Source organism: Caloenas nicobarica, chromosome 16, assembly GCF_036013445.1.
Source record: "Caloenas nicobarica isolate bCalNic1 chromosome 16, bCalNic1.hap1, whole genome shotgun sequence".
NCBI classification, from domain to species: Eukaryota; Metazoa; Chordata; class Aves; order Columbiformes; family Columbidae; genus Caloenas; species Caloenas nicobarica.
The window spans coordinates 4,044,509-4,071,724 of NC_088260.1; the positions used below are offsets into that span (position 1 = coordinate 4,044,509).

Genomic DNA, 27,216 nt, shown 5'->3' on the forward strand with positions numbered 1-27,216 from the left:
GGAGGTAGCATACGGGGGTGTCTTTTTCCCCTGAAAAAGGCTCCTACAACTCTTCATGGAAATAAAGCCTCAAACTGGGCAAGGTTTACAACAGAGGCATTCGAAGGCTGACAAAAAAATACAGTTTAAAATACATTAACAGATATTTAGGAATAGCTTTTCTCTCTCACCTCACAGAACAAGTGAAGGACATGATATTACTAAAGATCTCACCTGTCCCCTTGTCTTCAAGAAAATAAAATCACTTCCCACCAGCTTCTGGTTTGGGTCACAATTTTCAGCAGCTTAGTTTGTTGCTATTTCATTACTATTTCTTCAGTAAGTGACTATTTCATAAAGGACATCTGTCTCACTAGTGAGTGTGGATATCTGGCACATAAGTAATTAAATCTGCAGCTCTCTCATGAACCCCGCTCCAGGCAGCCGGCTGGGCATCAACCGAGGTGTGTCCTCAGAGTTGCTGGGATGCCCGTACATGCAGTGCATTTCTTACAGCATCACCAGTTCAAAACCACAAATACAAAGGTTTATTTTCTCTGAAGAACAACTCAACACGTATCTTAACTGCATTAGCAACCAAACTACAGAGTTTCCAGGGTGCACAAGTCAGGGCACAAGACAGTAACAGCACAGCTGCGTGTTCTGGGAACGCTGCTCACAGCCCCATGAAGGCAACGTCCGTGATTGGAATGTACTGGGTGTAAGAGCAGCCGCCAACCCCAGTGACAAGGCACTGTCACCTACCGATGCTTATCCTCGTCTCTTTGCTTCTTGCTGTCTCTTTCCCTGCTCCGGTCTCTATCCCTGTCCTTCCGGTCTCTGTCCTTCCGCTCCCTCCCTCTGCTCCTCTCCTCTTTGGAGTCGCGCTCTCTCTCACTTTCACCCCAAGCCCACGACCGCTCCCTTTCTGGCCTTCGGTTGTCTCTGCTCCTTTCATGGTCTCGGTCCCTTGTTCTCCAGTCCCTCGTTCCCTCACGAGACCAGTTTCTTTTCTCTGCTGATCCTTCTCCATAGAAATCATTTTTCATGTTTGGCAAATTGATGGGCTTTCGGAAAGGTCTGTCCCGTCCTCCAAACCGCAGCTGCCCAGATTCTTTTTTGCCTCCAAAACCACCCCCAAGCCTGCGAGGAATCCATCCTTTGAGAGTTCTTTCCAGTTCGAAGTCTACAAAGATCTCATGCTGATCAATAACCAGCCTGTTGGCATCTCTATGGGCCTTCAAGAGAGCACGCTCCTCTTTGTACTCAATAAACGCGTAACCCTTGGAGAACCCCGTGACCAGGTCTCGAACCAGACGGATCTTTCTGATGTCTCCATACCGGGAAAAAACCTCCTTTAACTTCTCTTCTGTCGTCTGAAGATTGAGCCTTGCTACAAACAGGGTGAGGTGCGGGTCTCCGGTAACTCCCTTGTTGGGTACATAGCGGGCCAGCATAGCCCTCCAGATGGCCCGGTCGTGGGGCTCTTCGTCTGTGCCATCGATGCTCCCGGCCTTGAGGGGGTCGTACTCCTTGGCTATGGGGGCCCAGTCATTCATTGTCCCCTGGGAAGAAAACCTGCATCACACAGATATTTTAGGAAAAAAAAGTGGGCAGTGCAAGAAGTACTTTCAGCACTGCTATACAGTATTTTTCAATCTAACAGTCAAAAAAAAAAGTTCGACAAGGTGAAACAAACCGGCAATATCGCTGTTGTTCGAGTTCACCTCCCCGGGGAGAGCCACGGCGGGGAGCCCGGAGCCGGCACCGGCCCGAACCCCCGCGGCCCTGCCCGGTTCCCCCGGCCCTGCCCCGTTCCCCCGGGTTGAGGGGACCCCGCGGCCCTGCCCCGTTCCCCCGGCCCTGCCCCGTTCCCCCGGCCCTGCCCGGTTCCCCGGTCTCGCCCCCGCCCGCCGCTGCCCTCCCCTCACCTCTCCGTTCCGGCGGGATGGCGGCTCCTCCATCGGCACCGGCCGATTCGCCAGGCCCTGCAGGGCACTGGGCTCCCGCCGGTGTTTAATTTGTTTATTTTAACCCCTTTCCCCCTCTCCCCGTCTGGCGGAGGCAGGGCCGACCCTCCGCTCCCCCCGCCCCGCTCCTCGGAGCCGCTCGGCCACACCGCCTGGCGAATGCGGCGCTGAGGAACAGCGGATGCATTTACCTCCCGCCCGGCGCGGCCCGGTTCGGTGCCGGTGCCGGTGCCCAGCCCGCGCCGCTCCCGCCGTGCCCCGCGCTCCCCGCACCGGCGGGGGTGGGTGGGGTCTCCTCAGGGGAAGGGCGGGAAGCGCCGCGGGGCCGCGGCCTCCGCCATGGAAACCGCCGGGGGCGGGAGGGGTCGCTCCGCCCGCGGGCCCCGCCGGCAGCGCCGCCCGGCCCGGCCTTCCCCGGGGAAGGAAGTTGGCGGCGGGTATGGAGCAGGGCCGGGAGGAGGAGGAGGAGCTGGAGGAGGAGGAGGAGGAGGATGGCGGCCCGGAGAGGGCTCTGGAGAAGAGCCCGTTCCAGCTGACGGCCGGGGATGTGTATGACATCTCCTCCGTGGTGGGCCGGGACCTGCTGCAGCTCAGCGCGGGGCCGCCGCTCCCCGCCGCCCTGGCCCGGCTGCAGTTCCGCATCGTGCGGGTGCTGGAGATGCTGGAAGCGCTGGTGAGCGAGAGCAGCCTGGCCGAGGAGCAGCTGCGGCTGGAGCGGGACAGCCTGCGGCGGGAGCTGGAGGAGCTGCGGGCGGCGGGGGCCCGAGGTGGCGCCGGGCAGGTGGGTGCCGGGGCCGCGGGTCCCCAACGTGTGACACGGCGGGGCCGGCGGGTCACGGCCTGGCCGCTCGGCCGTGTGTGGGGGTCACAAAACTCACCCTAACACCAGCTGGGTCAGAGGATGCTTTTGCAGCAGTCACCGGTCTGTTTGATCACAGGAGAACGAGTCTCAGAAACTTCGCTTCTCATCTTGGTCGAACGCTTTGAAGCCGTTTCCAGAGCGGAGATCTTCTTTTTAACTTCATCTGGCTGTTCCTGCTCCGGTGAGGGGATTGGACTGGGTGATCTTTCGAGGTCCCTTCCAATCCCTGACACTCTGTGATTCTGTTACAAGCCACAGGGCTGTGGGTCCCTTGGTCCTGCTCCGCTGTAGTGACTGACCAGGCTTTTAGTTCGGCCACACATGGTGCTGACAGAGTTCAGACACAGGCGGTTTCAGAGCACAGATCCACCACTGTGCAGCTCCTCCTCCTGCAAATGCTGAAGTTTTGTTACTCTGTGCAAGGGAAACTGATGTCAGTGACCGAAAAAGCCGTTACCACAAAGGTCTTAAATTAGTTCAGTTCTCTCTCTGCCAGAGTTTTGATATGACGTTAGGCAGGTTGCTCAGCGTCTCTCATCATCACAATAGCAGAGAAAAGCAGCTTCTTGGCAAACTAGACTGCGTACTCTTTGGGACAGAGACTTTGTTTTTAGCTCTGGTCAAAGCCTGTCACAGTTGGGCCTTGTACTTGGCTGGGAAATACAGACACCAAGGAAATTAAAAAATAATATGAAAACCCATAATTAACTGCTTGGAAAAAATCAGGATTGTGATAAACTCATACTGGTTCTAAGAACTACTATATATTTGTAAAAGTCAGAGTTTTTACTCTATGAGTGTCCTGTTTCTAACAGGTTACAGTATCATGATTACCACCATTTATTTTACAGCTCAGCCTTGGACCAGACAAAATGGTAATAGACCTCACAGATCCAAATCGCCCCCGGTTCACGTTACAGGAGCTAAGAGATGTATTGCAAGAGCGTAACCAGCTGAAAGCTCAGCTTCTTGTGGTGCAAGAGGAGCTACAGTGCTATAAGAGGTATATCATGAAGCCAGCAAAGAACTAATAACAATTACTTTTTGTCTGAGGGGCTGATCAGATCAGAGTAGTGCAGGTTTGAGCACCTGGATCGGGCTGGGTACTGTCCAGACATAAACGAGACAACCGTGCTCCCAAGAGCTTACAAATGAAGCAAAGAAAAATGGGGGAATGCAGTTGTCTCTATGCAACATAATTTTAAATCTAAACTCCCTGTTACTCTGTGCAGTTTGCAGCCTGTTCCCATAATTGTACCGCTGTGAGCCTACATAGAGTTCCTGCCACTGCACATATGAGCTGGGTTCTCACACACACGAATTCATCTGTGCAGTCACAGCAGTTGCACATGTACTGTTTTTGTCTAAAGCCACGCTACATACCATAGAGCATGGGGGTTTCCATCTCAGATTTAGTCAAAATTTCCTTCCTCCTCCAGCTTGCTGTCAGGGACACTAGTTTATCTGCTGCTCCTTTGCTTCCACAGGGGTATGGTGTTGATCTAGAAAGCAGAATATTAATCCCTTTCATCATCATTCAAGATAAGCTGTGTTTTGTTTTTGTTTTTTTTTCTTTTTGACTGCCAACAGAGGGTTGGGTAAGGCACTTGAACTGTGCAAAACAAGTGCTTTCAGGGAAGATGCTTTTGGTCTTTCTAGAAGGGACCAGCCTGGGATGGGAGAATCAGTGTGAGCCAAAGGGTGGGATGTGGGAAGGGTCTTGCTCTTGGTGCTACAAATTCATTCCCCTCCAAGGCTGCTCTCCCCCAGCCTCTGCCCCTCATCACCAGGTTGTATTGCAAACTCTTCGGGGCAAAAAACTGCTGCTTAATATAGACACAAAATGTCTGAGCACATTAGATTTCAGTTGAGATACCTCAGCAACCACCTCTTAGATACAGTAAGCCCACCCTTTGCCTTGTTTGTAACAGGCAGGTTAAGCAAAGAAGTTAAAGTCAAAGCCAAGACGTCAGTTTACAAACAGCTTGACAGCCCAGTGAGGCACAGTGTCCCCTGCTCAGCTGCCTGCCTCTGCTCTGCACACACTGGAATGGCTTCTTGTTTTGATTTCCCAGCCATGTTACACAGTTTATTACAGGCTAAGTTAAAAATTAACTGCGAGTGTTTTCGGTTTTTGAGTGATTTAAGTCACCTAGGGAGTATGTCAAGGCTGCTTTTCAGTTCAAGTATTTCTATGTGGTTATCTCCTCCTACAGTGTTACAGCTTAAGCCAAAACCCATCTTCCCTTTAAACAGTCACATAAAGCCCAATTATAATTGTATGACCAATAAAGAGTAGTTGTGCAGTGGAAGAAGATAAATATATGTTCTAGAATGTCTTGTGTATACTGGAGATAAACTCCATATAGCACAGAGTAAGTGACATCCCCACAGAGAATGGCTTAAAATGACCATAATCATGATTTCTAAGTTATTGTGCAGATACTAAAGATCTGCAGTGTTACTGAACCTCATAGTCCCATTTCTCTAAGAGGAGAATCTGCCCCAGAATTATCCCATGCCTGATGTCACACCAGTTTCTAGATACTCTCCTGTATTTTTATTCCCAAGGTCCAGACAAGCATCACTTAGCTACTTCCAGCCACTGCAGTCACAAGCTTTGATCCACTCAGCTCCCAAGATAAATGAGGTCAGCTCAGGACAGTAAACTGGCATGCTGTGAAAACACGGCATAGTGTGCAAGGGGGTACAATCTAACCCGATTCCAAGCAGAGGAAACATCCTTTGGCAAAACTGAAGCTTTTGCCTAAAGTAGGCAGTTCCAACCTTGTGGAGCGCAGCAGCGGTGAAGCAGGATGGCAAAATGTACAGGTACTGCAGACCCACCCATGCAGAAATACACCATTTATGCCTGCACCCTCCTGTAATCTTTGGACTCTTATCCAAATCCAATGTGTGATTCAACTTCCCTTTCACTCCTGTTATGATTTGCCATTCCTCCTCTGTGGAGAAGTCAGCTCATTACTTTTTTAGTGTTTTCATTAAAGCATTGCCTAAGCAAAATTACACTGTGGGATGTTAAATAAGAGCAGTTAATGACAAGAAATAGGCCAGGCTGCCATCCCTGTTCTGTGAACATCCATTCACCCACATCCTAGGCTGCCCCTGAGGGGTTTCATGTAGACAGCAATGCCATGGTGTGCACAAAACCACGAAAAATAAACAAACCCTCTTATTTTCCCAGTGGGATCATCTCACAGAGAAGGGACCAAACTGAAGAACTGGAAAAAGAGGCTACTGGCAGCAGCTCTGGCACCAGCAGGGATGGCGAAGAGAAGACGATCATCAAACGGCTGTAAGTTTGTCAGTGTCTTTTTTTGGCAGAATAAAGGAGAATATGGCATGTGTCATACTTAGCGAATCCAGGGATAAATTCCAAACTTTGGCCTAGTTGGCTGGATATTGTTTTCTCCTCCTCTCCCTCAAATTAAAAAACCCGATAGAAAAATCCTTTCCTGTGGAAAAAGCACTCCACAGGAAGACAACCTCCACCCAGGCAAGCAGGGCATCTCTTTTTTCTAGGAAAAACAAGCATTTCAGAGCTCCCACATTAAGGCTCCGCTGTGGGAACATGCCAGCTGTCCCTGGAGGTTGCTTGACATTGTACGAAGCAGCTGTACCCGGTACCCACAAGCTCAGGCTGTGTCCCCAAAGTGCCCTAAAATAGCAGAACACATTGACACAGCTGTCTCACTGTATATTCCTTCTTTTCCAGTTGTATATTGTTTCCTTTTTTTTTTTAGGTTCTCTTTTAAACATGGAAAAGGAGCATCCTCGAGAACTTAACCACTTCTGTTCAGAAGTGGCACTGATGAGAGCTGCTAAGGCAACAGGGGAGTCAATGATTGGAAGAAAAAGCATCACTCCTACTGTAGAGAATAAGCAATCTCATAAAAATCATGTTGTACAATATTCTTTCAGAATAGATTTTACTTTGCTTTTTTAGAAACTGTTTAAGACAGACACTTTTTGTATTTCTTCACTTCCTGCCAGACATTACACACACAGAGAGAATAAACGTTTCTACAAAAGTGGTTTTTATTTTTATTAAAAGAGCCTGTGATGGTCTGTACTCACACTTCTTTATCCTGTCCACCTATCAAAATGCTCAGCCCAAATGATTTTGCAAGCTGAAGATATTTTTAAAAGCTACATGCCATTCACCAGCGCATTCATAGAGAAGCACTGGGAAGGAAAAACCCATTCAGATTGCAGTCCCCGCTGCTCTTATGTGGAAAGTAATTATTTCACACTAACACAGAATGGCTTGAAGCAAACCCCAGCATTGCTTTTTGTTCTGTGTCTTTCCTTCCATTAGACGGGTGATATCCAGGCAGCAGCAGGCAGGAGCCTGTCACACCCCACTCCACCAAAGATGCAGTTGGGCTGTGACACCAGAGCCCCTGCACACCCTTTGGGGTCGAGATGAAAGATGCTGGAGAAGAGCACAGCCAGGAGAGAAAAGCTGCTGCATTGTGCTCTACCCACATGAAGGACTGGTGTCTTTTCAGAGGGGCAGACATGCTCAAACTGGAACAGATGCACCAAACATTTCATTTCTGACAGCTAAAGGTCTCCCGTGGTTGACAGTCGTATTTTTCATAAGCTCTGTTCTTTCAATCAACTCTCACAAGCTGTGTATTAGCACAAGAAATGAGATTTATCATTAGTGGAAGCAAACCGAGGAGTAGAAAAGCAGCTTGAAAGATACCAATTAGGTTCCACGTTTAGAAAAGCAGAATTTCCAGAGCAGAAAAGTCTGAACAAACATAAAAGGAGCAGTGACAGGTATCAAACGATGATCTTACTCTCTTCAGAAGTGAAAGCAGGCTCTGAAATCTTTTGATTCCCTCTCATACACTAGGCAGCATGAAAAATACATGACGCTTCACACATCTGCTCAGATGCACAATGCAAACACAACTTTGCAGAAAGTAGAACTGCAGTCTCCTTTCAGAGAGAATGTTAGCAAGGCAACATTCACAGTGTCTGACCTGAGTAAGCTGGTTTAGCCAGGGCACAGAACTGCTGAAGTAAAATATTAATAAGCCTTGGCTATGTCCCCATGATGTACTTTCCAGAGCATGGTAGCATGGAAGGAAGTTACTGCATTTCCTTGGCAGAGGCTTTGTGTTTAGAGTTAAGAAAAACCCAACAACACAAAAAAACCCACACAAAACCCAAAACACACCACAAAACAATCAATTGTGCATGAGTAACAGCCAGAATACACCTCTGAAGCGAGATGGGTCTGCGTGTGCTCTGAACTCCCTCCTCTTCTGTGCTTTATCCAGGGATGTATTTCCCCACCTCCTTTAAAAAGGGGAGGGAGGAGGAACTGTGCCACAAAACACATTAATCACTCTACAAAGTCTTAATGAAACAACTTCAAGTAATCAACTGCGCAGATTAAATGGAGCTGTGCAAAAGCAGCAGCCCACCATGGAGGCACAGAGGACTAACATAGCCTGAGGCCACTCTTTGCAGTTAGTGAAAGGAGACAATAATGAAAGCTGCAGTTATTCTTTTCAGTTTATTTAAAAAAAAAAAAAAAAATGGGAGTTCACCACTTCAAGTAGACAGGAGAGCACCTCAGCCTTTTTGTGCCAGTCTTTTTCTGGAACCCTCACAGCTGCACACATGCTGGTGCCAAGTGAGCCACACAGCTTCTCTCTCAAAAGGGGAGCAAATCCCTTGGCTACGGCTGCACCAGGAGAAGCTCCAGCCCTTTGAGAGAAACGCGCTGCCTCTGGCAAAGCCACGAGAGAAAAAAAAACCAGTTTAGCTCCTAATGCAAGGCCGTCGTGCCCTGCTGAGTGCTTTACACCTTGTTAGAAGATGAAACCTTCCTATAAGGCACAAGGATAGAAGTCCAAATGGCTTGTTTCTATGAAAAGTATTTGATATATATATATATATTACATCAGTTCCTAAAAAAGTAAAGGATACATACTCAGTGCAACATCAGCTTTATTACCATCTTCCGATGCAGTGCTACTTCATTACCAGTTAAGCGTTTCAGAGAAGACAATTTTCTTTTTACGTAAGACAGGGAGAGATCTTCCCCCTTTCTTGTTTACAAAAGTGATGCTGAAGAACAGAGGTTTTAAGTTATTTGACCTGATAGAGAACAAGCAAATGTTTAAATAAAAAAAAAAAAGTATTTTATTCTAATTTTAACTTCAGGGAAGTGCTCTAATAAAACAGGATACCGTACACTGCTGTAGTCTCTGAGACAAGAGAAAAATGAGTGCCAACTCAAAAAAAGTCAGCCAGAGAAGCTTACCTGTAACTCAGTACATGACAGGTAACAGGTCTCCAGTTAATTCTTCAGAAATGGTGAAAATACACAGGCTGTCTCTGATGAGCTTGCCTGGTGTTAAGTGGTAAATAATGTAAAGCATTTAATGGCTAATGATTTTCACAGCTTTCTTTCAAAATGCTAATGATCTGCAATGGAGACAGGTACTATAGCAGCCACTTCATCAATAATAAATATATTCTTTATTTTACAGAGACATTGTCTTCAAGTTTTTAATTTAAAAAATACATCACTAAGCCACCTCTCTTGCTGCTGGAGCGTACAACCAGGATGTTGTTGCTATTTGACCTATCACATAGGCAAGCATATAAGATTGTGCTAGAGGGCATGAGCTGGAACAGCAGCAGCCTTCAAGACATGAGGAACAGAAGACAAGAAGAGAGCCACAGATCCCTTGCCGACATCTCCCAGCAGCAAGCGTGGCTGATGGCTCACAGCCATTTTCATCTACACACATGCCAAGCTTGCCTTGGCAAAAATTCCAACTGGTAAGAATTCATCTTTAACATAAAGGACCTGCATTGTATTGCCCGCCTATATCACAGATTTGGTTCTCCAACAGTAACGTTACAAACATTCACAAGATGCTAAGCGCTCGACTCCCATTTAAGACAGTGGGACCAGACCACGCTGGACAGACCTACAGGACCAGGCAATAAGGAATCTACTTTCTTCATTGCATGAACTCTATCATTACAGTTTGAAGCTGCATATGAAGATGACTCCTATTTTTTGGAACCACTATGCTCTATTTCAAGCATTCACAGTAAATAAATAGCTTCTGATATGGCTAATTAGCATAGGAAGGTAATAAAAATTTTTGAAGAGAGCTTTTTCCTTTACTTCTTTAAAATTTTCCAGGAGACACCTCCGAGAATCAGCCATTAACTATGAAAAGGTACCGTCTTAAGTTTTAGAAAATAAGTAACGTCAAACATTGATTCTCACTGTGAAGTTCTATCTTCATATTTCTAATCAGTGTCAACCCAGTCTATCAAAATTCATCCTTATTTGGCTTGGAGTCATTTCTCTGAAGAAAGCAGCCAATTTGACCATCCATTTTCCTCAGCGCCAGTGCATTTAAAGTTCACTGCCAACATGAGATATGACACTGGAAAAACTGGATCCCTACCACAAATTATTTGAGAATGATAGAAACAGTTGCATCCATCTCAGAGAAGCCTGTCAGCACTGGGTTGTAAAATGCAGCCTGACAAGCAGGGAAGCCATGGGATGTCAGAGTACAGAAGTACATCTGCCGTCATAAAGCTAACGCCAAGTTCACCACCCCACAAAGTGGAGCACAAGATTTCATCGCAAAAGCAGAAGCGCAACCCAAGTGATTAAGTTTCTGTGCAAGTCTTTGCATGTTCAAGTGGCACTGGTCACTATGCAGATGTATTCAAATGTTAGGGAGGGTTTCCTTTCATGATATAAAAGTTTTGGCAATCTAAGATCAATTATTCAAGCCTGCCTGGAAAACTGTAATAGGTATTTAAATATTGCAAAGCAAAAAGGTAGTTTTTAAGGAGCTCAGAACACCATAAGCAGTCCACTAAGAAAGCTGAGGGAAGTGAGGAAAAAAAAAAAATTCCACTGACTCCTCGTAGAGCGCTCAGTCCAAAAAAGAAACCCAAACAAAGAAGATGAATTAGTGTTTCAGCCATGGATGAGCTTCAATTGAAGCTTTGCTTCTGTCTCCATAGTCGTACAACAGTTCTTCACCTGCTTTAATGTCTCTGGAAGCTATCAGTATGAGATGAGGCACACCGTCTATGTCATGAAGCTTTGTTTGACAATTGCCACATTTGCTGTGATTAATCAGTCTTCCCAGACGATCAGTTTCTTTTGTAGCATCAACACTGAAAGAACAAGAACAGAATCCAGGATTGCTGCATATCGCACAATCATGTTCGTGGACAAAAACCAAAGTGCAAATTGCATAAAGAATGAGGAATCCACATAATGCTTGGAAAAAATGAATGAAAACCAGAACATTTCAGAATACTCACATGATTAAACAGACGGCACATAATATGGCAATGTAGGTAAATTAAGGCAATTCTGGGAGACTTTTAAGTTAGCACAAAACTCAGAAAATTGAAAACTTTGGGCTTTGTTTTTGAGCTGCCTGTTTCCAAGCAGCTCTCAACTGCTCATGAGGAATAGCAGAATCCAGATGCAGAACAGCACCAGAAAGGCTTGACACCTTAAATACCCTCCCCTCAGGAAAGCTGTGTCATAGCTAAGTAATATCCACTGAGTAAGCCAGCAAGAGTCTCTACTTCATACAGAAGGCTGAGAATGTCTAAATACTACATGCCCAGCTTCCAGAGACCTGGATACTAAAGCTGTAGTGCCCATCATTGCACAAATAATTGTTACGGCAGCTGTCATTGTGGCACCTAGACATTATGCCATCAGACACTTAGAATATAGGGCACTTAATAAGGTAATTAATATATAGCCTATGTAACCCACATTCCAGTATCCAGTAACATCAACCAAGGAGGAAAGAATGTAGTCCGAATAGCTGCTTTGAGAGAACTGGAGTTTGGGGCAAATGAAACAGCAAATCAAGGGGTAAAGCATGCACGTGGGGTAGGTGTCAGGTACTAGAGAAGGAGACCCAGTCAAAGACAGCTGAAGGAAATGCTTCCCTTCCAGAGAGTCTGTCCATATTGCTTTTCAAATAAAATCCTTGCAACTCAGGAAAAGTAGTTAATTTTACAAGAGAAAAAACTTAGGCAGAAGTCCATGGCAGAGCTAGAAGTCTCATCCAAGCAGATACAATGCTCTGTATAGCTTGTGCACCACTTCAGAGAACAGGGCTTTGAGTCACCTACCTTTCCTTTTATCCCAGAGCTACAGGAGGCTCTTGGACCATGGAATAAGTGCTCCAAAAAGATTTCCTAATTCATGGTTCCCATTAAAAAAAAAATGCATGAGAACAAGAGAAGACTTAGCAGCATTCAAAGTCTCCATCACTCAAATAGCACACTAAAGAGAACAGAAGCTTACCAGTACGTTTTGCTGAGGTACTGAAAATAGTACATATAGCAGCCTGTGGATGGATCTTGAGCATACACAGCTTCTCGCTTTTTAGCATCAGTGATCTCTATGAGATCCCCGTGATATTCAACTACAAATTCTCCTCGATTAAAATGTTTAGTAGCAATTACTCCTCTGCCTTTGCCATCGATGTAATCAATCTGTTGAGTTGAAAAGAAAATCAGCTGTGAAAGTAGTTACATGATTGCAAATATGCTGTTCACTATGAAATGAGTGATTTGTGATTTAAAAATGCTACAGCAGGGTACTTGTGTGTACTGCAGACAAAGCTGTAGAAGCCCAATGCACAGCATCGGGAAAGAAATATAGGGTGAGTTCAGGACACACCCTACAAGTTACCAGATCTTTTGATACAAAGTCTTCTAACCAGATTACGAATTACCTTAAATAAACCATACACAGAGCTATGTGTTCTTTTTCAACTATTAGCAGAGGCAGTAAGCTTTTCCATTTCAGATGTGCCATCACCATTAGCATGCACAGGTTAAAAAGTTAGAGGAACAGAAAGATCAACCACAGAAATCACATTTATCACCCACCAGTATACTTTATTATTCCTGCCTCCCCCTGTAAATTGGACAATTCCAAGAAAGTTCTCGTCACTGTTGTAGATGTGACAGTGTTAAGTGCAGGCTGCTGTTTTTCAAGAATCACAGCTCTTCTTGCACTTCCAGGAACCTTTTCTGCTTTGAAGTCTAAAAAGGATGACCAAACTAACCCAAATGGTAAGCACTTGGTCCCAATAACTACTATTTGCTAGCAGTAGGAGGAAAACCAGTACAACCCATTATCCCAAGTGCCACAGTGAAGACCCACAGTGACTGCCTGTGAACAGGCTAAGAGAATTTGTTACCATACAGACAGTATATATGGGTATTATCTTTAAAACATACGACAATTCAGATGCTGTATCTAGCCATACTTCTAGAAGCTAACCCAAGAAATGAAATGCTAAAGGAAGCAAGTGCATTTTCAGTAGAGACTACAAAGCCCCTACAATATTTATGACTGAGGCTGCACCATACATGTTCTTCAGAGCCAAATATTGCTCATCCAAGAGGACAGTCTGCTCCAGTTTTGCTGCACTTGCATCTTACTATCAGGGAACTGCAGCAGTTCCAAGACTGAGTTCTGTTACTTTCTGCTCAAACAGATTAACAGCAAGACACTGTATAAACAGTACATGGCTACTCAGGTTGGCATTGCAGTTACCTTCATTCCCTCTTCTTTTCCACTTGTAATTAGCTCATCTATTTTCCTCCTCTCCTCAGTCTGCAGGAGAAATGAGAACAAATAAGCCACACTACTGTCGATAGTTTTTGCAGCTTATTTTACAGTTAAAACGACATTATTAATCAGTGACACTCGTTTTTCCAAACTATCCCATATTTCTAGCAAAACTGAATGGGAAAGAGGCAGATTTCTGCCCCTCAAAATATGCAAGCAGCTAGATTCTATCCTAAAAGAACTGGATCAGCATTTCCAAATTTCAAGAATGTTCTTAACAATACCTCCAGTGCACAAAGCTATTCATATTTGGCCAACTTAATCCATTTACAGATAGTGACGTACTTCCTCAAATGTTCCATTAACTAGCAACATTGTAAGTAATGATATGATCTTAACAAGAAGCACTACCTCCAATTCAGATTTGCTCTTCCTGGAACTTCTTCTAACTGGGTAATAATCTGTCACTTTTCGATTTGGTGCTCTTCCTTGTGTTCTAAGGGATACAAAAAATAGATAACACACATTTCAGACTATTTGTGAATTTATACCTCTAGGACACAGGTATCTGTAAGAAATTTTTATTTTCAGCTTGTTAAGTTGAAAGGCAATCAATATGAATCAGTGTTTCTTATCAGCACTCTTCCCTTCAAGCCAAAAGCTAGATCCCCTTTTCTTCCTCACGCTATTTCCATTACTCTAGTATGAATTCTCTAACTACAAGAATGAGATGCCATTGGAAACTAGCTGAAGGTCACATTACAAGTCTGAAGACCCCCGTGTGCCCTGCCAGAAGGCACTCTAAAATTTAGGTCATGAAAACTGCTTGGTAAGGAATTCATTAATGTTAGGTCACATTACTCAGATACCATGCGAAAGAGTATCAGCTCAGCCAGGAAGCGTCCAACTGTAATGAATCTAATATTCTGTTTCTGAAAAGATACATTCCCATTTGCCATTTGTCCACAAAAAAAGTATGTCTTAATGGGTCATTAATTTCTTTTTCTATAGGTGATCAGCAACTATTTCGCTTGAGATAAAATACACTAGCATTGCTTTCCAGAAAAAAAAAGTCCTCTGCAAGGTACATAAATACTTTGAGTGCTATTTTCTACTTTCAAATGTATTATTATTGAGAAAAAAGACATCTCCTTTAAGATTTGTTCCACTTTCTTAAAAAAAAGTCAACAAGACAAACATTAATTACAGGTTTGACTGTAGTTCCTGAAGGAAAAATGGAGATCAAAGCCTCTTGGTACAAAAGGACACACAAAAGAAAGGTTTTTATAATCCCAGAAGTCACTTACTTTCTCCTTGGTCCACGTTTTGCTTTAACCACCTTTTTCTGAGCTGGCTTTGCATTGGCCTCGTCAGCACAGCCTGAAGGCAGCGGTGTCTTTTGAGCTTCTACAGTTTCTTGGTTTTGATCAGAGGAGGGCACCGAAGTATTACACCCACCTTCTTTATCTTTCTGGTCTTCTGGTTTCATAGCACCTTCGATTATATTGCCACCATTCTTTTTTCCTGATGACAGGAAAATAAAGTAAGGCTCTGATCTTAGGATCATCTATACCAGAGTGCTTTAAATTAATTCCAATGGTTTCTAGCCCAAGTTTCTAGTTCTGTCAAACAGAAGAAAGAAGGGAATGAGACAAGCTCTTTATGCTAGAACCCAGATAGGCTGTTACTCAACTTCTGACTAGTCATTGCTACAGTACACATAGTACAGAGGGAGGGGCGAGCGGAAAAAGGGAAAGGGTAAAACAGGGTCCAAGTACTTCGTTATGTTAAGTTTGTGACTCAGTTTTCCAAACCTGAACACGCAGCACCTTCAGTGCAGTGTTCAAAACAACTGCACGGTTTGCACCTGGCACACTAAATTATCAAGTTGCCATAAGCTAATTGACATCCTGGACTGATGAGGGAGAGGAAGCCTCTCTGGGTCCTGCACTGCTGTGATCAGTGGCTGCAAACGCTGGTACCAAGGAGCCAACACCACTCAGACAAAATCCACAGGAGCTAAAGGGCTGGCACTTACAAGAAGCCTACCCCACACACCACCAACATTTTCTTGGTTATGTGCATCCCACCCGGACATGACCACATCCTCCTCCTCAGCCAACTGATTTAGAGGTAGGTGAGCAAGGCTTAAAGCTGAATAAAGTTTTTATCTAAAGCAAATCACCAGGTTTAACAGTCCAATCTGCTGAGACAGATGCTTCTGTCTTACTGAAGAAGTACAGCTGCAAGACCACAGCAGTAGGACAAGCTAAAGCCACCTTTGCTTTCTTGTCAAAACTGGAGAGCTAAATTAGGAGCTAAAGGCCCCGAGTTTCCAGAAGACCTGACACTCTCTGTGTTGAGTGGGACTTAAAATACCCGCTTGCTAAAAGTGTTTGCATCAAAATGTTTTGACAAATTACCAAGGTTACTAAATGCACCTTTGAACACGAGCCAGCTTTTTTCCCCCTCCATAAACCTGTGGAACATTCCCATTCCTAGTCACTACAATGAAGCACCTATGAAGCCTGGCACTCGGCATCCACAATCTGTGCTCCTCCTTCTCATTGCCTTTATTTCATCCTGAAAATTTAAGAATTGTTGCTTCTTCTACCAGTACCTCTACCTCATATCTGATTTGACTTTGAATTGCCTTTATATAAATTAGTATAAAGTAGTCAAAATAGAGAATAAGCCAGTTTTAGGTAATAAAAAAGATTAAAAAAATAAACAAACTGCCAAATGCTGACCTGAAAAAGCAGAGCGGTAATGGAATTGCAGGGAGAACGGGGCATATTGACAATGCAAGCATTAGTTTTTTATATCCAGAGAGACAATACAAACATAGCCAGACAAAAATAGAGGAAAAAAATGCCTAACCCGTGATCTAAGTTTTGAAAAGGATAAGGACGCCTTCATCTTTAGAGAGTCGCAGTTTGCCGACAGAGTTGTAAGACTGGGAAAGCAACTGGGCTGGGGAGCTGCCTGGCCCTCTTGACTGTGCAATTAAGTTCTCAAATTGAGGGGAAGGGGAGCACATTTAATGAGCCAAGCAATCCAAAGATCAATCTTACCATCTCCTTTCCTGTAGGTTTTGTTTAGTGTTTTGCCCTGACATTTCACCTCGTGATACATGACAGAGTTTTCCTCTTGAAGCGGGGGGCGAGCACCAGGAGTTTTGTTAGGATTCAGGTAGCTGTAGATTTTGGATTGACCAATAAACACATTCTCCTAAAACAGACCCACACAAAAATCAGTTCAAAGATGCCAGGTACATGAAGTTGGTATCCACAACAAGCTACAAAGACCAGGGCTGACAGCTGACTGCACTAATGCAAATTACGCTGCTTTAATGCATCATTCTTACTGCTGTTGCTATTTCTACTAAGTGAAAACATAACAGTGGTAAGCACACAGAGAACTTACTCATGCAAACTCCCAGTCCAAGAGGACTTTCATATGAAGTGTGTCAGGATGGAGTAGTCATAATTAACTCCAGCTTCCACTCTGTGCTCCACAGTATGAACTCTGGTGCTAAAAAAAAACCCCACTAGCCCTGTGCTCCTCAGAAGGAAGGCGGCCTCAAAGAGTGCAAGCCAAAAAAAATACGAATAAGAGAGCAAAAATTGCCCAAGCCTAGAACATAGCTCTCATAGCCAGAGAGGTATGAGCTTACTCAAACACTCTCATGAGGTGTCAAATGTTACTGCAGTTAATTATATGCTCTACTGAGCAACACAGAAGACAGAAATCAGTTTTACAGTCTACCTTGAGTGACAACTCTCAATGAAGCCTAGGCAATAAACAATGCTATCTTTTTATCCATTATATTTCAGAAAATAAAGTGTAAAAGTTGCTTATGGCAAAAGAAACACTAAAGAGTTTACACAAAGTATGCATGCCCAGCCAGGAAAACGGCAAAACCCTCCAGCATGGTCAAACACCACAGAGACCAGGGTTTGTACACTGGCCTGGCCTCAAAGGACATCAACGGTGAGCAGTATCAAATTTACCAAAGCTTAGTGGAGTCGTGCCACCTTTGCTTTTGCCGTCTCCTGCTCCCTCGCCAAGTTTGACTCTGCAGCATATGTAGGGCACATAGATTTCAACTGTGAAATCTCAGTGTCTGGACAAGCAGATGCAACGTGGACAGAATGAGTTTGTCTTGGCTATATTTTGACTCAACTAAAACCAATTTTCAGACACTGCAAGCCAGTTAAAACAACAAAAACATGCATCCATTTTTTTCAGAAAAGCACATAAAGGCTCCCATTAGTTAAAAAAATAGCTCAAATATAGCTGACTAAACAAATACTCCAGCATATGTAGTCACACAAACACTAAAAAAGTAAACAAAGCACATAATAGAATACATAGGATAACTTTAATAATTAGCATAATAATAAGTAACAAACTTAATGCATACATAATTCACACACAAAATATGACCAGTTAAAGGCTCAAATTTCAGTACACAAATCAACTTTGCTAAATATTAAGATTACAGTAGAACAGTCTGAGAAAAAGCAAGCCAGATACTCCCTGACCCCCAATGTTTCTGAAAGGCCTATGAAAGACAAGACTTGCTTATTTAAAAAAACTGGGGCTTTTGAGGATGAAATGCTATGAAAGCACTCCATTTCAACAATTGCAAGCAGCAAACCCTGTGCTGCAAAGTTCTCAAGATTTAGCGAGGAGTTTAAATATGGGCATTTCCGGAGAAAGCCAGAAGCAGTGAACTGCAGCAGTCCACCTGCCAGCAAAGCTTTCTGGCTTTGAATACACCATTAACAGGAAATGAACGACTATTTTTCCAGCGTATCTCCCTCCCCTCATTCCCAGCTCCCTGCCTGCTGCGCTCTTGGCGCTACTGAGACGTGGCTGCCACGTCTTTGTCTGTGCCAGGCTTGAGACCCTCGAGAGCAGAGATTTTCTCAGCACAACACAACACATGAAGGACTAGTGAAGAGCTCTGGGATTTGATGCAATAGCCACAATTATTTCCATGGGTGGTTAAATGCAAAGTGACGATCAAGCTCCTGCCAGCTGCCTGTAACAGAACTGCAGGACGGGAAGGTGGCACGGAGGGATCGCCGAGCCTGGGCCTGGCTGCGCGCTTGCAGGGCAGCTGAAGCAGAGCACGGGAAAACACAGAAAGAGTGCCATTCCACTTAAAGTTGCTGAATGATTGGAGGGGCCCAGAAGTCAAGCGCCCGGGGCCACGCGGCTCCCCGGGGCAGCCCGTACCCCGGCCCGCTCGCACCGGAGGCGGAGGGCGCAGAGGACCCCAGGGAGCCGCCCGCCCCGCTCTGCTCCGCCCGCCCAGGCCCGGGCAGTGCTTACCCCGCCGGCCCGGGGGCGACCGGGGCCCTTCTTCTCGGCGCTCTCGGGGCTCCCCTCCTCCGCGCCGCCCGCCCTGGCCTTGGGCATGTTCTTCCCTAGGAGCAAGGGGGGAAGATCGGCGCCTGAGCCATGTCCGGCGCGGCCGCCCGCGGTCATCGCCCGGCCGCCGCGGCCTGCGCCATGTTTAAAGGGCTGGATGCGGCAGGGCGAGCCGCGGCGGCCCAGCCCCTTCCCGGCGAGCTGCGCACACCGCGCGGGGGAGGAGTCCCGCCGGCCCCGGCGCCTCGCGTCTCCCGGGAGGAGCATCCGCGCCGCGGAGATGCCCCCGCGCCGCCTGGCCCCCGCCCTGCACCCGCCGCGACAGCCGCCGCACCCCGGCTCCTCTCCTCCTCGACGCCGCGCCCGCGCACCTTTAGCCATGACCGCGGCGGCGCGGCCCGGCGCCCTGGAGCCCCCCGCGGCCGGGCTGGCCCGACGGTCCCCGAGGAGCTCCCCCGCTGAAACCAACCGCTCCGCAGGGAGACGCCGCACTCCCCTCGGCAATCCCATTGGCCTAACCGCGTGCCAATAACCGCTTCCGCGCCCCTGATTGGCAAACAGAACCGCACCCCACCCTCTCCCTGTCACACAGCGAGGCTCGCAGCTCCCGGGAACAGGGTTTAAACCTGAGTTCCTCGGGCGCTGATTGGCCCCTGGGAAGAGCAACCGGCTTTCTGATTGGCGATTCGGGAAGGAACGCCCTTCCGCGGCAGGGCCTCGCCACGTGGGTAGGACGCCGCGCTAGGAGCGGGTGCCGCTGGCCCGTCCGTGCCCCGCGGAGCGGCGGCGGGCGCCGGGGGCGGTGAGATGTACCCCCCGTCCTGTCCGCTCCGCTCCGGCGGGGCAGCGGCATCGCCCAGTGCGGCCCCGTCAACACCTCATGCACGTCTTCGCAGAGCACATGGATCTCTGCTCCCACCTTGGGCGCGCACAGCGGCTGCCACCTCCCAGCGGGGATCCGGCGGGGCCCTAATTTCGTCGGGATCGTAAAACTCTGCGAAATTATCAGACTGCTTTATGCAATGTCTGGCTTAAATCTGAAAATTAAATTAAAGGCCATTAATTCCATCCTCTTCAAAGCTTGCCTGGAGAACAGTATTGCGTCAAACCCCTGATTCCCTAACAAGGGTGGCTAAAACACGGCAAAACCACAGAAAAGCTTCAACAGCCCCATGACAGGCCTGGTATATACACTGCAAAATCAGGAAAGTACCATTGCAAAGAGTAAAGCAGCAACGAGGCACGACGACAGCCCATCAAGGGCTGTGTGCCAGCCCATCAAGGCATACCGCGTATTTCTTCTTCATTAGTAAAGGTCATCATGGACAATAGGAAATTACTGCACAGGATCTCTTCGGTGCTCCACGTTAAGAGGAATAACTATATTGAGTGACGATGTATGGCTAGTCTTTCTTTTTATCTTTTAAGACCCATCTAACAACAGCCACCTGCGCCTGCTGGGGATACAGGTCTGTAGGATGTGAGCTGACCCCAAGTGTCATTGTCACAGGGGTGGATTCCCACTGAGGGCTTATTTGCAGCCACAGGCGGCTGCTCGTCCCTCGGGCATCCCCACAGTGGCGTGATCGGCCAGTTCTGGAGGGTGACACAACTGAAAACCAGCCTTTTCCTTAAGAACAACAGAGAAGAAAACAAACAAACAAAAATTATTTTAAAACCCATACACAAAACCACATACACACACAAACAAACCAACCAACCAACAGGGAGTGGCTGCAGAGGAGACACAGGAAGGCAGCAGGTGTTTCAGCCCACCCTCGCCTCATTTTGTGATCGCTCTCCACGCAAACGGGAGCTTCAAGAAAAGGCAAAAGAAGCCCAGCTCTGCATCATCACCATAATTTCTTCATCTTCACTAACATACATTTCACAGAAAGGCGACCAAAATGCTCTGGGTGTTGTTTTGTTAACGCCAGTGGACAGGAGGCTGCATCATCCTGATAATCTCTGCTGCTGAAGCAGGTAGGCCAAGCTCTCCAGAAGAGCACCGGAGCCCTTGTTCTGATTTTTCCACCCCAATTCACACTGTTCTTTTCACACAGCTAGGATGGGACTGGAAAAAATTCTTCATAAATTACTAACGATGTTTTCTTTCTTGCAGTAATTAAGGAACACTGTTCCTAATTGTCATAGGAAAGCTCTGGGAACACCTTTACTGTGGTTTTGCTACACTTTTGCAGGTTGGATATTTTTAATATTAATTGTATATATTATACAAAGCAGCCAAGTTTGCATTGAAGCTGTGCCACTAGATGGCAAAGCAAGCTAAGTAATTATCTTCCCTTGAGCAACAAAGAAAACAACGTCATCTTTAACTAGCCCCTGCTCCCAGCACGGTGAGATCGCACTGGGAATACACAAACCAGGCTGGTTTTACCCCTTAGCGCTTCAGGGAGTTATCACCAAAAAGCCAGTACTGAGGGGAAGGAAAAATGTTATCAAGAGATAAGGCTACAGCCCAAAAGAGGGCACATCCATGTGCAATTGCCCGTCACCGTGACTCAGGACAGGCAGCACATGGGAAAGCACCAGCCAAGGCGATACTGGGGAGGGAGCAGCATGACTCCCACCAGCACCAGCTGTAAAACCCAGTGACCTAAATATTTATTATCGCCAGTAGTAGTGTAAGGGCAGCCCCTGAGAGCACTGCCTTAACATGGAGACGTGAAAGCCTTTTGTGGGGGAAGGAACACTTGTGAGCAAGGTGTTGGATTTGCTTGGAAAGAAAATCGTCAGAGTAAATACTTTCAGTCTAAATTAACACTCGACTCAAAAAAATATCTTACTTTTTAGGACTGGTTGCCTTTGAATTAAAAAGTCCAATTTCTTTCAAATATACCAACAAGACATTCTTGTTAAATATTTCTACCTTGGAGCAAGTTCTCAATGTAGTTCTCACACAGCAAGTAAATAAATATCACGATATTTGCACAAATTCCTTATTCACAAGATGAAATCCTGACAATTTGTGCTTCAGCCACTGCACTTCTACATTAGAAAGCACGTAAAAATGATGCCCTAAGGGTAACTGTTGAGTGGTACATTAAGCAACCTTATTTTATAAAGTCATATACTAAAATGCCAGTAGGTGCTAACTACATTTTGTAGATTATAAAATATAATTATTACATTCAGAATAGTATCTACCAAGGATAAAAAGGGCATCTCTGACCAAAAAAAAAAGTGCATTCAGTGAGATCTGCAAGTTACATGCAAAATCCCAGGGAAACGGCATCCTGCAGATAATTCTGCATGTGCTGTATCACCCCAATAGGAAGCGTAATGGTCATCAGCGGGGTTACTCACCTCTTCCAGTTACCAATGATCATAAAATCTGCTTGCAGGCCCGACGGGTAACTATCTTTCCAATCCAAGACATCAAAAAGGTCATTTTCGTGATTGTAAGAAGCTGCTTAGATGAATTGAACGTTGGATACCCCGCACGTGAGCTGTGCTTCATTGTGCCTTTATTTGAGGTGGGTGGAGGGCAATAATCAAGATATTAGCTGCCAGCTAAATTGTTCTCGTCTCTGGCCAGACTTCTGTCATCCTTTTTCTCCATTTAGTGTCTGAAGCGTTGCTGATTAATCCGAATTACTTAAGTCAGTTTAATTAACATTGCTTTGTCTTTAAATAGCTTAGCCTAAATCTGTCTAATCCTCCATTGGTTATTTTAATCCTTGTTAAATTTGTCTTAACAATCAGTGAACTTGTATAAAGTTGAATGAGCAGTACTGAGCATTTTAAGCAGATTTCATCACTGCCCACACTTTATTTACATCTGCTTAAATTTTTTGTTAAAACGTTCCCCTTTTTACACAACTGGGAAAACATTCCAATGGAAGACCGTATCGTTGCAAAAAATCTGTCGGAGGGTGTTAAGGGCTAAAAAGATCTCTCCAGATGTAAAACTAGCATAGTAGTTATCAGGTTTTCAAACATATGTTAGCTCCCTGCAGCAGAAAATTTCACATTAGCAGCTTGTAGAATATTTAAAAGGAGAAGCTCATGTGCCAGCCCATCCCCACAGGCGTGTCCTTCCCAGGCTGGTCAGCAGGGATGTCCCCTGCACAGCACCGCTGTCACTCCTCATTCTCCTACGGGAGGCCGGGAAGATGCTGTGAGGGAAACACCGGAGCCGCGGCACTATGCGGGCGGCGGGGCTGTACATGTCCCCAACACGGGTGGCCCCGCCGCCGCCAGACCGCTCGGGGCCCTACAGAGCCGCCTCAGTGTGCTGTCACGGGGAGCCGCCCAGGCTCGGCTGCACAGGAACACCTGCCAACCGCGGCAGAACGGAACCGGGGGCCGCCTGAAGGGAGACGCGTTCAGCAGCGGGAGCGCGGGCGGCGGAGGCCGAGGCGAGACGACATTTCTCCTCAGGCGGGCGCCCGCCCCGCCGCGCGCTCAGCCGCAACGGCCGCCAGCGCCGCGCACCGCCCGGGGCAGCCGCGCATGCGCGCCGACACGGCCGCCTCCGCGCGGGGACACGAGACGCGCCTGCGCACTGCGCGCCGCTTCGCGTCCCCCGCCTTTTTTCCCACGATGCCTCGAGAAGAAGCCGGATCTCGCGAGAGCACCGCTTATCGCGTTCTCGCGGCACCCGCCATCTTGGAGGGGCCGGGGTCACGTGACCGCTCGCAGCCGTTCGCCTCCGCCTTCCCCTCCCCCACCCACCGGGAACCGGGCCCGGATCATCACTCTCGACTCTCGGCCGCCGCCCTAGGGCCGGGCCCGCCCGCGGGGACGTGGCTTTTTGCGGACGCCGAAGGCGCCGCGTGGTTTGGGGAGTTCGCCGCCTTCGCCTGTTGCCGGGGCAGGGAGAGACGAGGAGCCGCATGTCACGTGAACGGGGAGCGCGGGGAGCGCGCGCCAAAGCCCGGCGGCGGCGGCAGCGGCGGGGGGGGGGGGGAGCGGGGGGATGGGCGCGAGACCGCGGCAGCCGGGCCACGTGACAGGGTGGAGGCGGCGGTTTGGTCACGTGGCGGGGAGCGCGCGCCATCGGCGGGCGGTGGCCGGTGTCACGTGGGGAGGGTGCGTCGCGTCGGGCGGGGGGGAGGTGCGGCGGCGGTCACGTGGTGCGGCGCGGCGGGCGGCCCCGGCCCCCTCCCCTCCCCCTCCCCTGTGAGAGGGGAGGGAGGGCAAAGATGGCGGCCGTGAGTTAGAAAGCGGCGGGGCCAGCGGCGGAGACTTCCAGGACCGGCTGCGGGGGGACCGAGAGCGAGAGAGAGTGAGTCCCCCTCCGCCCGTTCGCCTGACCGCGGGCCTGCCTGGCCGCCTCGGCGCGCTCTCTGCGTGGCGGGGTCGTCGCGGCGCCCCCGGGGGTTTCCTCCCCTCAGTCCCCCGTTACCGGGCGGCCGGGCCCGCGGCGGCAGCGGGGGGTTGGCCGGGAGGGAGGCCGCCGTGCCGGCGGCGAGCTCCGCGCCTCCCTCGGCCTCTGGGCCTGGGCTGGGCCGCGCCGCCGCCCCCGCCGGGGGTCCCCGGTGGGCCAGGGCCGGCCCGGCGTGCGGGGGAGGGCGCCGCTGCCTCGGCGGAGCCGCCGCTTCCCCGGGAGTCGGGTAAACTTTGTGCCGGAGCGCGTGTGGGGGCGGAGGGGCCGCCGAGGGGGGCGGCGAAGCCCCCTGGCTCCGGGGAAGCGTTTGGGGAGCGGTTGGCGGAGCTGGCGGCGCGGGGGTGGAGGGGCGGCCGCGGGGCTGGGGCTCCCCCCGCCCCGCTCGGCTACAGCGGCATCGGGACGGCGGCGTGTCCCGGCCGAGTCCGCGCCTTTGTGCGCTCTTTCCGCGCCTGGGTTAATTGTTAAGGTTTGAAATGGAGCCGCTCTGGTGAAACGAGGCGGTGTGTGGGGGGGGGGGTTGTTGGTGATTTATGATGCTTGAGCGGCGCTAAAAGCCGCCGTGAGCCGCAGCCCTGTCGTCCTTCCCCGCGCTCCGAACGCAATTAAAGGGCTCTTTAAAGCCACGAAGGGCTGAAAACAAAAAAGTCGTGCATGGGACACAATTACGCAGCCAATTCTTGCCTAACCCGGAAGTTTATGTCGGGAACACGTGTTGGCGGGGCCGGGACCCCCCCTGCGCCGAGCCCCCCGGGGCCCCGCAGCTCCCGGCCCGGGGCGGGGGGGGCCGCACGGGGCGGCCACAGACCCGGCCTCAAAGTCCAGGGACTGTTCCCGAGCGCACCTCGCACGGGGGTTGCTAGGGTGAGTAATTGTTTAACATTAAAAATGCCCTTACAGGCTGAAGGGGAAGAGGCCTTGTGGGTTTTTCTTCTATTTTTTTTTTCCTGTTGTTACATTATTATTTTTAGCTGATCAGGTTGTGCGCTGTTTGAGGGTATAAATTAGAACTTCCAGGGTCTCGTAGGCTGGTTTTAGATAATTGACTTCTGTTGAAGACGAGGCAAATCCTTTAAACACTTTAAAAGGTTGAATTGATGTCTTAATTAACATTAGTTTGTGCTGTTTGTTCATGCTGATAGTTTTTTTTAACTTGTTCTAGGGTTAAGAATTAGTGTTAGACTGCGTGGCTTTAGAGTCCCTGAACTGTGTCTGGATTAAGATTATTTAAATACATACAGGAATGTTTTGCAAGCTTTTTTTTTTCTTTCCCTTAAATTGAAAACCTCAACGAGGTAAAGCGAAGAATTTACTATGGTAGAAGTTGTATAACAGCACAACATTTTGGTTGGTTTCGTATATCTTTGTTACCAGCACATGTTTTACTTGGGTGAAATCTTAGTCTTTAAAAACAAAATGTGAACTGTTTGTAGTGTTGTCCAGACAGGTTCTCTGGTGTCAGAATTGGCTGATAGCTACTCTAAAAGCTATTGAAATAGGTTGCAGATACAGTTAATGTATTTCTTGTTGCCCGAGATACACTTAGAGCTGACTCAGGCCAAAACTGAGGAAGGGTTCTAGTGCTCAGATACTGCTCTTATCTCTTCTGGGTTTTTGCTTCTTAAAAACTTTCACTACTGGCTAAATTATCACCTTCAACCACTTAGTGTGAAAGCTGATTTCATGCCAAATCATTGTATTGTTAAGTCTCTTTTACAACTTCTGAATTTCACTGCTTGAGACTGTATCCTGACGAGTATAAATTCCATAAACGCTCATAAGTCAGTTTTGAGGCTGAGTTGAATCCCACAGTATCCTGAGCTGTACCTCATGTCCTCTCAAGCTATGACTTTGGAGAGGTAACCAGGGTTTGAAAAACTGGTGTGTTTTTTACAGGATCGGAATCATTTTCACAAAAATCAGAAGTTTGTCCATTTAAATGCAATCTTAACTACTAGTCTTGAGGTTAAAGCATGTAGGGATGGGTGAGTTCAGTAATTAGTGTTTTACTCTTTGATTAGATGGTGACTTGGAAAGGACCAGAAGGGATTGGACTGGTTGGGTTTTTTTGTTTTTTGTTGTTACCCAGGTTGCCTTCTGGAGCCAAAAGCTGTGAGATAAGCAGATCTATCTGGATATCCAGAGAGTCCTGTTGTGTGGGACTTTGCAGCCCTTACCTCTCTGAGAGGCTGCAAATGGAGATGTGAAATTTTTAGGTTGATAATAGCTCACAGTTGAGACAGCCAGAGAATTGGAGTGTATTTTAGATGGCTTCCAGTATAGTTCAAGTGATACATATTCCTCAGAAAGCCAGTGGGAAAAACCCTTCCAGTAAAAAGGAGAACAAGAGTTGCTTTCCTACGTTAGTGTCCCAGGCCAAGCATTAAAACCTGAGTTTGCAGGTTGGATTCTCCACAGAGACCACCTGTCCGAAGGGTTTGGAAATAGCTGTACCTGGTGGTTGATGATGTTTGATTTGGGTGAAGTTGTGATATTAGAGTTCATTGTGATTTTTAAATAAGTACTTTAGGTGTACAATGTTACAACATGCAACTCAGAGACTTAAAAATCAAAAGCCTTTTCATTGTTTAGGATTCTACCATTATTTCTCTTAGAGGAAATGGAGAGCAGGTTGCTCGACATGTGTTTTAGAATCTCTCTCTTTTTTTTGTTTTGCTTCTTTGTACCAAAGCTAAAATGGAGGGAGGGAGAGAGCCATGTTGGCATGGATACATGACATAATATTAAACATGGCATTCTGGTTTTGTGTCTTTAAATCGGAAGTTATTTACATAATGTGCAGTGGCAGCAAAACTGTCTTTTAATCAAAGTTTTAGGCTATATTATTCAGCAGAAGAACACCTTACAAAAATGCTTGGTGTGAAATGGCAGCAGTTTATGTTATTAATGCAAAGAAAGTAATTAGAGATACTACTGTTGAAATTTTATAAATACATATTTTTTTAGTTTTATCTAACAGGTTGGTTCTCTCTCAGTGATATTGGACAAACTAACTAAACATAGACAA

The 27,216-nt window shown here is 47.3% G+C and overlaps 4 protein-coding genes across 7 annotated transcripts in view; 2 read left to right on the top strand and 2 right to left on the bottom strand.

Annotated features, from left to right (window-relative positions):
* Nucleotides 1–57: 57 nt before the first annotated feature.
* Nucleotides 58–2,282, bottom strand: SNRNP35 (small nuclear ribonucleoprotein U11/U12 subunit 35). 4 transcript variants are annotated; one of them, XM_065646372.1, is made up of 2 exons: nucleotides 2,141–2,282; nucleotides 58–1,557 (listed from the first exon to the last, which is right to left on the bottom strand). In XM_065646372.1, exon 2 carries the CDS (start codon nucleotides 1,536–1,538, stop codon nucleotides 741–743), a length of 798 nt encoding a protein of 265 aa, XP_065502444.1. In that variant the 5' UTR covers nucleotides 1,539–1,557; nucleotides 2,141–2,282; the 3' UTR covers nucleotides 58–740. The 4 variants fall into 4 exon arrangements, with proteins under 4 accessions (XP_065502444.1, XP_065502443.1, XP_065502446.1 ...); XM_065646371.1 differs by lacking the exon at nucleotides 2,141–2,282 and adding an exon at nucleotides 1,911–2,034; XM_065646374.1 differs by lacking the exon at nucleotides 2,141–2,282 and adding an exon at nucleotides 1,679–1,773 and having other exon boundaries at nucleotides 58–1,544.
* RILPL2 (Rab interacting lysosomal protein like 2) lies at nucleotides 2,232–6,839 on the top strand. Its single transcript, XM_065646375.1, has 4 exons — nucleotides 2,232–2,730; nucleotides 3,663–3,814; nucleotides 6,017–6,127; nucleotides 6,576–6,839. The coding sequence occupies exons 1-4, from the start codon at nucleotides 2,389–2,391 to the stop codon at nucleotides 6,616–6,618; spliced, it is 648 nt and encodes a 215-aa protein (XP_065502447.1). The 5' UTR covers nucleotides 2,232–2,388; the 3' UTR covers nucleotides 6,619–6,839.
* A 1,957-nt stretch (nucleotides 6,840–8,796) lies between these two features.
* Nucleotides 8,797–19,688, bottom strand: KMT5A (lysine methyltransferase 5A). Its single transcript, XM_065646370.1, is given in 9 exon segments — nucleotides 8,797–11,016; nucleotides 12,176–12,366; nucleotides 13,439–13,498; nucleotides 13,865–13,949; nucleotides 14,761–14,977; nucleotides 16,528–16,684; nucleotides 18,797–18,891; nucleotides 19,207–19,552; nucleotides 19,554–19,688. Coding segments are annotated over 9 exon segments (1,497 nt in total). The 3' UTR covers nucleotides 8,797–10,805.
* A 4,226-nt stretch (nucleotides 19,689–23,914) lies between these two features.
* The window catches only part of SBNO1 (strawberry notch homolog 1), a 29,894-nt gene continuing 26,592 nt past the window's right edge, over nucleotides 23,915–27,216 (top strand). The window contains exon 1 of the mRNA XM_065646198.1: nucleotides 23,915–24,086. The gene's annotated coding sequence lies outside the window, so the exon portion shown is untranslated. The remainder of the gene's footprint in view (nucleotides 24,087–27,216) is intronic.

Bases quoted from the DNA above. Each gene is read 5' to 3' on its own strand.
- RILPL2 (XM_065646375.1), top strand. From the start codon at position 2,389: ATGGAGCAGGGCCGGGAGGAGGAGGAGGAGCTGGAGGAGGAGGAGGAG. The intron at 2,731-3,662 runs GTGGGTGCCGGG...TTTATTTTACAG, and splicing joins CCCGAGGTGGCGCCGGGCAG to CTCAGCCTTGGACCAGACAA. The intron at 6,128-6,575 runs GTAAGTTTGTCA...TTTTTTTTTTAG, and splicing joins AAGACGATCATCAAACGGCT to GTTCTCTTTTAAACATGGAA.
- SNRNP35 (XM_065646372.1), bottom strand. From the start codon at position 1,538: ATGAATGACTGGGCCCCCATAGCCAAGGAGTACGACCCCCTCAAGGCC.